Source organism: Archocentrus centrarchus, chromosome 14 (genome assembly GCF_007364275.1).
Source record: "Archocentrus centrarchus isolate MPI-CPG fArcCen1 chromosome 14, fArcCen1, whole genome shotgun sequence".
NCBI classification, from domain to species: Eukaryota; Metazoa; Chordata; class Actinopteri; order Cichliformes; family Cichlidae; genus Archocentrus; species Archocentrus centrarchus.
In genome coordinates this window covers 36,422,387-36,433,611 of record NC_044359.1, presented here as the reverse complement: position 1 = coordinate 36,433,611, position 11,225 = coordinate 36,422,387, and the positions used below count along the sequence as shown (strand labels likewise).

The following is an 11,225-nucleotide window of genomic DNA, read 5'->3' as shown; positions in this document are numbered from 1 at the left end:
TAGATATGTCAAAATTGAGTCAGAGTGTTACTGGAGGCCAAAGTAATGCCATCCAGAGTAAGTATCTGCTTAGACACCATGTTTCTAAGATTTGTGGGGCCGAGTACAAGAACTTCAGTTTGATCTGAATTTAGAAGCAGGAAATTAGAGGTCATCCAGGCCTTAATGTCTTTAAGACATTCCTGCAGGTTAACTAATTGATTGACAATTGATCTGGCTTCAACTAATCTGTCATCTGGCTTCATGGATAGATAAAGCTGGGTATCATCTGCATAATAATGACAATGTACAGAAACAGTGTCTTTGTTTCTTTTGTTGTTACTTAAAGCTAACATCACCCCAAAACAATGAGTAAACTTTTATTTTCACCATACAGTAACTTAATAAAAGCTAGTAAAATAAACATAGATTCTTCATTCCCAAGTAAAGTTAACTAATTAATGTAATTCAGGAAAGCTACAGGTATTTCCAGTGTACTTTCTACCTCGCCCCATGTAGCTGATGGCTATAGTTACTTACTGTACTGATCTGGATTTTTATCGTCATCATGTCAAGAATGATGTAATGTACAATTGTTATACAGTAAATTAAGCCACCATACAGTCTACTAAATAAGAAAATTAATATTTCCCTTGATTGGCCATTGTACCTGAATGCTGCCTGCATGTTTTATTTGTTAACAGCTATTTTCATTTCTACTTTTACTTCAGAAAAATGTTTAATTCTTCTCGCACCGCTGAGAAGTGGTTACAGATGCATACAGTACCAGTCCAAACTTTCAGTTGGTACTGGACATACACTGGGAGCCAGTGTAGATATGTTCATGTTTAAGTTTAGATTCACTTCTATATTGTAATGACCTAACTGGCAGTTGTTTGATTATATAAGGAAAAAAATCCAAGGTTCTCACCTTTACATACTTAGGTTCAGTGGTTCTTAACAAGTAAACAAATAAACAAAAAAACATGCAAATTCAACTGTAAAACAAAATTATTCTGTTTTTAGATGGAATAATTTGCCTAATTTTTGTCTTTTCTTCTGCCCAAAAGCATCCTGAAGAATGAGCAAAACAAAAATCCCCCCATGACTGTGCGTCACACAATTCATGATCAATCTGTACAATATGGGCCATACAAACTGCCTTCCTTTAAGGGGGTCACATATACCAAAGTGTTGGAAACACTTGATGTTTAACAGCCATGAAAAGACCAGCTGTTTTGTTCACATCTGCTTCTTTTTTATATAACACTCTCTAAATGCAGGTTTTGCTTTATTCTGTAATTTTGCTTTATGAATCAGGTACTAAGTAAATACTGACCTGCTCCTTATTGGTACTTAAATGTAGGTAAAGTGGAATAACACACAAATATGGGGATTAAAGAATTAACTGCAGTTTTTTAGGAAAGGAGAAATACATTCCATTAAAATGAAGTATTACTGATACAGATAAAATGAATCTGACAGTATTTGGGGGAAATTTGTGCTTAATTAAACAGCCCTTGTTTTTATTGTTTAATTAAATTTGAGAGACACGTAAATAAAAAAAAGGGTCATCACTAAACATTAGGTATTGGTATTAACATTGACTAATTCATGTATAGGTTTTATTATTGCATGACTTCTTAAAGTTATAGTATTTTCCTCTGCAGTTAACTACAGAAACCTGATATACCTGGCTTTCCACTCAAGTACACCTTTCATGATGCTGTTGCACTAAACTAGCCTGCACAGTGCACAAAATAATTCAAGAATATAGTCCCATTTATCAAATTGTACTAGCAGTAAGTGGAAGTCATATTAATATATCTAGTGTGAGTGTAATATAATATTGTTTTCTCTGTTGCACACACCAGCCACAGCATGCATTTTACATTTACATGATCAAATTTATAATTCTAAAAACTTCCCAGATGAACAAAACCATTATGAGCAGCCACAGATAATGTCTTTAGGCATCAATGATTACATCATATCAACTGTGTTTTTACAAAATACTGTCTCCTTCACTTATACTCCTTTACTGCATAATCACAGTATTGATATTGTCACAGTGTCACAGATTCCAAGCAGCGTTATGGTGAAATCAGACTCTGGTTAAAGAATATCAGTTTGCTGTTGGCATCCTGATGAACTCTAAAGGATTCCCACACCCTTTCCCCTCTCACATCAACTTTCATCCTTCCATCCTGCAGGCCTGAGCCTGATGCCCAGCTCAGCACTTGTTGAACTGCTGCACCGGGTGGAAGTCGCCATCCGTGAGTACTCAGAGGAGCTTGTCAGCCAGCTGGCTCGTCGTGATGAGCTGGAGTTTGAGAAGGAGGTGAAGAACACATTCATCACAGCACTAATGGAAGTGCAGAACAGGCAGAAGGAGCAACGAGACAGCAGCAAACGCAGACGTCGGGACAAGGCCCTGAGCCTGCAGGCGGGAGGGACGGGGCCTGTGAACGGAGGCAGCCCCAGCTCCACAGGCCAGAAGACGGGGACCATGCTCGTCAAGGTGAGTATATCTTTGGCCCGCAAACTTGTGCTTTCACCACCGTCACTAATGTTAATGATATAACAATATTTTTTGTCAGTGAGGTATGTTTATAAACGTGTAGCACCCTTTCTTAATCCTATCAGTGGAAATTACATAAAGGTAATTCATAGTGCCTGAAAGCTTTTCCTTTTTTCCACCTCTCTAACTGTTAGCATAATGGATCTTAAAGGCCATTAGCCTCTAATATATCTTCCAGGAAAGATTATAAAGTGGCTGTGACCCATCATCTGTGTACAGTAATAGCCCAGTCCAGTCCTGTCCAGTAACAGAGAAACTGCCTAATGGATTTCCCTGCATTCAAAGTAGCAGCAGCAGTCTGACTGCTGGTACCTAAGTCTCTATTACTGAAGTAATATGAATGGCTTAATGATGCAGATGCAGTATACACAATAAATTGTGCAATGATACAATGCTGAGGTCTGCTGAAGGGTCAGAACTGTGCTTCATCATTTCAGAGCGTCTTTTATTTTGATTAAAACACTAATTTTGTTATAGAAATTGGTCATTTGTGATAAAAATAATATTATTTTGTGTGTGTGTGTGTGTGTGTGTGTGTGTGTGTGTGTGTGTGTGTGTGTGTGTGTGTGTGTGTGTGTGTGTGTGTGTGTGACCTACAGCGTTTCAGCATGGAGGGGCTTTCCAACATTCTGCAGACAGGCATCAGACAGACATTTGGAAGCACAGGGAATGACAAGCAGGTAAGGTTTAATATCTCTGAATACACTCTCATGAGTTTTAAACTCAAAAAGTGTTCAGAAATTTAAAGTAAAAATAAAAATAAAATACATGCAGATTCACAGATGAGCCAAACTATTATGAATGCTCACAGATGGAACAAATTATGTAATGATGTAAGTAAACAGTTGGTTCTTCAGTCAGCCAGTGGAATGTGGGAGAAATGGATAGGCGTAAAGATGGCCAGTCGACTGTGTAAGAGAACCTCCTGCCTGTTAGGTGCCTCTGGACAGCAGCTGCACCCAGCAGCTGGAGCCAGATGCAGGGTTTTGGCTTCCCAAGGTTCACTGATGCAAGGGAAATAGGCGAGCCTAGCTGGGCTGAACTGAGAGACTGCACTGTGGAAAGAAGACAAGCAGGTGGAGGGTGCACAATGCTCTGGGCAGAGTCCTGTTTCTTAACACTTCAGCAGAAAAAGTACACTCTGGTTTCAGTCAAACATCTGGGAGATGTGCTTGAAGACAAACTGTGATTTGGAAGTACAGCACTTTGCAGCTCATACAACAGGACAGCATCAGTGTGAAGCCATTTCTGACTCTGTGCTTCTTAGGAACTGGATCATATTGTGGCTGGTTTGAGAAGCAAATACTAGTCAGAATTGCACACCACGTTGTGGTAGTATTCATGGATATTCATGGATGGCATCACTCATGTTTTATCAAAATGGTGACAGCTTTATTGTAGTAGCTGCTCAGAGACACTAATGTCAATGGTTCCAACATTGAGTGCAGAAATTTCTTAGCAGCAGCTTGCCAAAGTTTTTTCATTTGAAATTCCACTTCAAGAGAAAGAGAATAGAGTCCAGTCAGAGCTCTTGCAGAGTGCATGTCTTGCTGGGTTGGAACTGTTTTGGTGGCATGTGGAGAATCAAATGAATGTTGCACAGTCATAATGTTTTGGCTCATCAGTGCTGTAGATTTTTCTTCATTTGGTAAGAAGTTCATTTGTGATAATGGTCACTATTATGTATGTTGGTAGCATGCATGATATGCAAAATACTGCAAGAAATGTCTTTTATAGGCTCCCTAAGTGTTTTGATTGGTTTGGAATGATAGATGGTTCAGGTTCAAGGGTTTGCGGTCAGAGGGCTGTACAGTAATCCCTCGCTACTTCGCGGGTTTTCAATCAATATTAGTGTAAAATATTTATTGCGGTATTTTCGCTGTTTCGCGGGTTTTTGCGGTACTCGTTATTCACATGCGTAGTACGTGTTGTACAGTAATGTATATATTTGGTGTATAAGTGTGTGGGGAGGGTTTATAAAAACCTAAAATAGTTTATAACTACTAAAATAATGTATAAGTATTAAAATAAATATAGCGTCCCTACTTTGCGGATTTTCACTTATCGCTGGTTGTCCTGGAACGTAACACCTGCGATAGGTGAGGGATTACTGTACTATGAAGCAGGGTTTGTGCTTATCCGGGTAACTTCAGGGTTAACTCTGGGTTTACCAGTAGCATGAAGGTGGCTCACGTCTTACCAGGGTACATGGTAATTTAGCAGAACTGCACAACATTTAGGAAAAGTAGCTGTACAGATTGGTACCACTCTCATGTTGATTGGAATATGAAGCTACAACCAACAGCTTATTAGCTTAAATGTACTCGATACAATTAAAGTATAGCAAAAGCAAATATTGCTCCAAAGGTTGAAAAAGTATTTAAAAAGTATTGATCATTATTAGTTATGCTTATGGTAGCTTTTACAGAGGCCAGTTATTCCTCCCCTCTCCCCAGATTAAGCTAAGCTAAGCTAACTAAAACACCTGGTGGTTTCTGCTTCACAATTAATATTTCCAATAATTTAACTGCTGTTAATTTTCTTTGGGAGAAAGTGACTAATTAGCATTTATGAAAGTTGATTTCTTTTTTTAGCATTGTGTAATTTTGATATAATAATTAGCAGTGGTTAGTAATAGAAACCCTTCTGACTGTCCTTGACTCTGCTGCAGTACCTAAACACGGTTATTCCGTATGAGAAGAAAAGCACCCCTCCATCTGTGGAAGACCTGCAAATGCTCACAAAAAGTAAGACCAGAGCAGAACATCTGAATTATAGAGACAAATCAAAAATAAGTACACAGGCAGAGTTGGTAGATTAAGCTTCATTGTCTGCTTTTTGCATGTAGTACTCTATGCCATAAAGGAGGACAGTGAGAAGGTGCCTACACTGCTGACTGACTACATATTAAAAGGTAAACACATGGAATATTGCCTATCTGAACTTCTGGATTTTGCAAAACTATATCAAGACACTTTGTTATTTCTTCCTCTCCAGTCTTGTGTCCAACCTAAAGCACCACCAAGCCAGAGCTAACAGTAGGATGGAAAACTCCTTCTCCAAGGGCATTTCTAACCTTACGCTCCTCTGGTTCAAGCTGCATGACCTCCCCTCTTTTACCATTATCAACCATGGATCCTCACCATCAACATTATCGTATTCACCTCAACTATGACTACTGCCTTTCGCTGAGCTCACTTCCTCCCTTCCCTGCACATCAAGCTCAGGCCACAAAATGACGTCCCTCCGAATAACAAGTGGAACGGCTGATTCCCACTTTAACAGACTTCACTAATGGAGCATGACATGCTATTAATGATCACGACACCACTTTGGTGCAGTGATACAGAGTTATCGCTGCTTTCTTTTCCTTCATTATTTTACTGTGTTTTCTTTTATTTGTATTTAACAGACTTTCATTGTTTCCAGGTTTTTGACTCTTATTCATAATCTGACCTCTTAACCAACGATGGTTTTGTTCACTGATTCATAAGGACTACACTGTCAGACAAATTAAATGGCATACTGCATCCACACACACCTCCTTGTATGGTTTCTGATGAAAAATGATTCATTTGAATACAAAAGCCATGCACCTTTATCTGCCAACTTAGCACTGTAACTGCATGTGAATAAAAGGAAACACAATACTATTACAGGTGCAGTGCAGTGCAGTGCATTACAAAGCTTGTTTCTTTACTTTTTCTTTCACTAATTATCCAGTGCTCTTCTGACTTTTTCTAATTTCTTTTTATGTGTATCTAAATATTTGATATGAACTCTGTTTATTTTGTACTTTTATTTACTGTGTCATCAGAGTGACAGGCATCTGTGCATTCCACCCTGTTCAGCTCCATGGAGGCATATCACTAAATTTCCTTGGATATCATCCCTGATGAAAGAAGCTCATTTCAATAAACGTGTGCATATTAGCATATTTATGACTTCCTTTGTGTCATGTAGGTGAATGTTACATCGCTAATTGCAAATTCTAATAAACATTGTACCCTAATGGTGTGTTCATGTGCTTCTCTCTGTTTAGCAGATTGTGTGATGACTCTTGGTCGGTTACATGAGTTATATTTTGTTTAATTTCAGTCTTTTCCTTCAAAGATTAAATTTTGTGTAACTTATGAAAAACACACCAACTAAAATTTTCATTTCCTCAAGATCAGAAATATGTTTTAGTATAAGATTGTAGTTTCTAATCTTCCAGGGAGTGTTGAAATGAATTTAGATAATACTTCATAATAAATGCCTGAAGGCGTTTCAAGGTTGCTGCCAAATGGCTGAGTTTCTTCTATAAGCACTTTAACATAATGCGTAATAAAACTGCTGCTAATGTGTCTAAATGATGGTGGGCAATGTTCCTGCTCATAGCATAGCATAGAAAATTAGTTTATTATTATTTTGGAAGTTATCTGGTGCCTGCTTTCTCTTTTTCTCACTTTGCTATGATAGCAAACTCAGTTATGCTATGTGACACGATTTTGGTCTTTGACAAGCAAGTGTTATTTTCTAACTTTTTATTGTAAAACAATAGAAAATGTCCATTATTCCTTTTTTGCACCAAAATAGCTATTATGTTTTTAATTCAATTTTATTTATATAGCACCAAATCATAACAAACAGTTGCCTCAAGGCACTTTGTATTGTAAGGTAAAGGCTCTGCAATAATACAGAGAAAACCTCAACAATCAGACGACTCCCCCATGAGCAAGCATAGGGCTGGCTGTGGCTCAAGAGGCAGAGCAGGTCATCTACTAATTGCAAGGTTGGTGGTTTGATTTCTGGCTGCTCCAGTCTGCATGCCAAAGTATCTTTGGGCAAGATACTGAACCCTCGAGTTGCTCCCAATATATTCATCAGAGTGAATCTGTATGCAAATGTTAGACAGATAGAAAGCACTTAGATGTAGAAAAAAAGTGCTTGTATGAATGTATGCAAACATGTTGGATAAAATGCTTTGATATAATTAATAGTCCATTTACCATTTACTTGGTGGCAGTGGGAAGGACAACCTCCCTTTTAGCAGGAAGAAACCTCCAGCAGAACCAGGATCAGGGAGGGGCGGTCATCTGCTGTGACCAGTTGGGGGTGAGAGACAGGACAAAAGAACTACATGCTCCAAGAACTAAATCCAAGTCCTACTGAGGGTCCAGACCTGTGAATTGTAAGCCTCTGGGCACCCTTAAGAAATCAGAAGATCAGTAATGATTCATCCTCATTGAGGGCCAAGTGACCAATAGTCACCTTAATTGCTACCAGCATACCTCACAGGGTAATAACAGATTTGCCTGCCTGCAGCGGGGACTGCAGGACCTACAGGATGCCCTGCACTGCAGCTTTATGGGGACCCATCTGGTGACCCACCCATCAAGTGCCAAAAAGCCCCCAGTGGTACAAGTATGCAGTCCTAGTGGATGGTGCATGAGACTCCTGCATAGTTCGAACCACCGGCTTAGGCAACCGTAGGGCGAGGAGCCTTTCCCTCTCAGTCTGAACCCTTGCAATAGCTCATCCAACAGGATGAAGTATAATTTGGCTCCAAGATCCTGATTTTGAGCATACCGAGGATTTAAAATGACAAAAACAATTGTCACTTTGAAAACAAACAATACAAAAAACAAATCTCACAACTGATCGTTTGTATTTTAATTGAAAATATAATACAAGGCATGTTCAATGAACATAAATATGGAGGACACAAGTGCACGCTGCATATTACTGTCTACAGTTTAGGCCTTCTGTATAAATAAGCATGTTTGGCCACCAGTTTGTCCACAGCAGTTATACAATCCACGCTGGTTTATAACTCAGTGTGATAGTGAGCACTTCTTTAGTTCAGAAAACATTTATCAGTTTTTCTCATGTGCTTTTATACATATACGATATAAAAATAAAGGCTTGTGTTGAATACATTTTAATGTTCATAATGTACACTTGTAAAGGACACTCCTGCCCATCAACCAGATTTCCTCTCTTTCTCTCTCTCTTCATGAAACCCTTCGATTTGCCTCTGGTCTCGAGCTTATATTCACATGTGGTTTGTACATTAAACTTTTAACTTGTGTTTTTTCCTTCAGCATCTTCAGGCTTCATTTCAGAATCTAATATAATCAAATGTAAAAATATCTGCGCACATTAACAAAAAGCCTGAACAACAAACATATGCTCCAGTGTAATGACAATACAGCAGAACACCAACATTTTTCCTTTCTTTTCCAAATCATGGCCCCAATATGTGAAAATATAATAAATACTTTTAGTTCCTAACTTTCAAAAGGAAGTTCTGGAATCATTCAGTGTACGTGTAGTAAAATTACTGTAACCATTTGGATACATTCTTACTGACGTGGGTTTTACATGCCAGTTCCTCACTCACAGCAGTTTTTATTCAAAACATGTTCACAGAAATAGAATATATTGTTTGAACCAAATTTGAACCATCTATTTCAAATTAGAAGCAAAAGAAAATTCTGGCGCAAATTTGTGCCTGAAGGAGAGAAGAAAGTGTGAAAAGGTCAAAAGTCCAGCAGCATTTGTAATACTTATGTCAATAAAACACGAAAGACTCTAATGCTGAGCAGTACACTGGATATACCTGTGTACAGAAACTATAGGATTTTCTCAGATTTACTACACGTTATCGTACAGCCACTACTGTGAATTTTCAAGGAATTTAATAATCATACTATTGATTATACTAATGGCCACTGGGAATGTGGGGGTACATTTTGGGAGGCATCAGTTGCAGAGCCTGGTTCTGAGCCTGGTGCGATGCTGCTAGCTGATCTCTTTCCAATCCTCTGCTTTCCTCACCATCCAACTAATTGTGGAAGAGTTCTGTTGGAGGTTGTTGCAAATTTATTCTTTCAACCTTCTAACTAGAAAATCTACTAACTGCTGCTGCTCTGCTATTTGTCTAATATCGTGCGTTGTGTATGGCTTCGGTTTTCTCTCCCCCCTACTGGCCACGGAAGACAGCTTCCACTCCCTGAGCCTGCTCCCTCCCACTCTGTTAAAGAGGAGAGCTTCATCCTCACAGTCACCAGGCGTTTGGTCTGAAGGGACTGTGACTCTGATGCTGTAGGGTCTCTGTGCCACAAAGTCTAGAAGAATAAGTCCAAATGGTGAATATGTCTCAAATATGTCTTTACATTATGTTCCATACAGGCTGTGCTATGCTATCTATCACACATCTACCCCCAAAATAAACATCATATTTACAATATGAATGCTGCAGGCCACTCTAAATTATTACAACTCAAGAGGGGACTCGCATAATAGCAAAGTCACTACACTGCAGTTCTGAATAGAGCTCAATATGATAAGAAGCTTTTGCTAATCTGTTTTTAAAGAACTGAGTCTAAAAGCATTTTATAAGCTGAAAACCCCGCAGAAGTGAAGTCAGAAGATAAAAGAATTAAAAAAAGGATTAGGATACTTTGCAAAGCCAAACTTTATCATAACACACAACACATTATGCTGTTTTCTCTTTCTTTTCATAAATCTGCTGCTGAAATACACCTAATACACAGATCTCTTTACAGTAAACCCACGATTACTGAGCAACATTCCCCTATCAGAATAATAATGACCTCTGAGTTCTTCAGGTAGCTTCTCTAAATGAAGGTAAAGTGTAGCACACTGGCACTCTGTCTTTCCATGAGACTGGGAATGGGAATGGGAATGCCTTCTGTGATGATCCAGCTGCTGTTCATGAATGGCAGGAAGAAAAGAGTTTGGAAGAAATTACATTTCAAAATCGAAATATTAAAAAACAAAAACATTAAAAATGCATTGATAAAGTAGAAAAGAGGACAGTGGGCAAATGTATGAAAATCAAATCTATACATAATTTCAAATGTTTACAGTGCATACAGAATATAAAAGACTTAAGTATAATTAAAGCAAGTAAACAGTGTGTCTGAGAGCTTGTTGGCATCAGCAAATAACCTTCTCATTTATTGAATTTGTCCCTAAACAGTAATGAAATCCCTTTGAAAAATTTAAAGGGGCGGTATTCCTTTAGTTAATGTTAGACCAGTGACCCTGCTTGGTTCTGTGCAGGAACCATAATAGGCACGCCTCCCATGCGGGTGATGTTGGAGGCCATGATGGTGGAGGTGGGCAGCGGTGGCGGGGACGGCGCAGTCTGGAGCTGCAGCTGAGGGTGGCTGTATGTTTGCGGCACTGCCTGGGCCTGGGGCAGCTGGGTGTAGCGCTCGGGCCTGGGCACGGAGCCGCCATTGCTGCCGCCATCAGACAACAGTGGCTGTTCGCGTGGCAGGGTGGTGTTGTTGTTGTAGCTGTAATGAGTGGGGGTGGAGGCCCCCTGGTGGCGGGACGGCCTGTAGCCGGCAGTGCTGCCTGTGGGGGTGATGATGGATGCAGTGTCAGAGGGGGGGCGCTGCGGGTACTGCTGCAGGTGGTGGTGGTGGTGGTTGCTGTGCTGGTGGGAGGGCTCTTTGTGGTGGGGGCTGGAGGCGATGGAGGACAGGGTGCCATTCTTGGAGATGATGTCAGAGCCCATGCCACTCTTAGCCCATGACACACGCTTGGGAGCCTGAGCATCCTCCCTGGAGGACAGACAGATATTAAGGTGGAATGGCAGAGATTACTTTTAAAAATGCATAATTAGACTATAGTAACACTGTAATGG

The 11,225-nt window shown here is 39.6% G+C and overlaps 2 protein-coding genes across 5 annotated transcripts in view; one reads left to right on the top strand and one right to left on the bottom strand.

The window, feature by feature from the left end:
- The window catches only part of fez1 (fasciculation and elongation protein zeta 1 (zygin I)), a 28,451-nt gene extending 21,879 nt beyond the window's left edge, over window positions 1-6,572 (top strand). For both annotated transcript variants that reach the window (XM_030746599.1, XM_030746601.1), the window contains 5 exons: window positions 2,193-2,500; window positions 3,160-3,240; window positions 5,232-5,307; window positions 5,409-5,474; window positions 5,558-6,572. In XM_030746599.1, coding sequence (XP_030602459.1) covers window positions 2,193-2,500; window positions 3,160-3,240; window positions 5,232-5,307; window positions 5,409-5,474; window positions 5,558-5,574 — 548 coding nt within the window. In that variant the 3' untranslated portion in view covers window positions 5,575-6,572. The remainder of the gene's footprint in view (window positions 1-2,192; window positions 2,501-3,159; window positions 3,241-5,231; window positions 5,308-5,408; window positions 5,475-5,557) is intronic.
- A 1,621-nt stretch (window positions 6,573-8,193) lies between these two features.
- esama (endothelial cell adhesion molecule a) overlaps window positions 8,194-11,225 on the bottom strand; it is a 66,157-nt gene continuing 63,125 nt past the window's right edge. Inside the window, exons 7-8 of one of the 3 annotated variants that reach the window (XM_030747169.1) lie at window positions 10,590-11,142; window positions 8,194-9,433 (exon numbers count right to left, since the gene is read on the bottom strand). In XM_030747169.1, coding sequence (XP_030603029.1) covers window positions 10,602-11,142 — 541 coding nt within the window. In that variant the 3' untranslated portion in view covers window positions 8,194-9,433; window positions 10,590-10,601. Of the gene's footprint in view, window positions 11,143-11,225 lie in introns of all 3 variants that reach the window. The other 2 variants (XM_030747170.1, XM_030747168.1) reach the window with 2 other exon arrangements.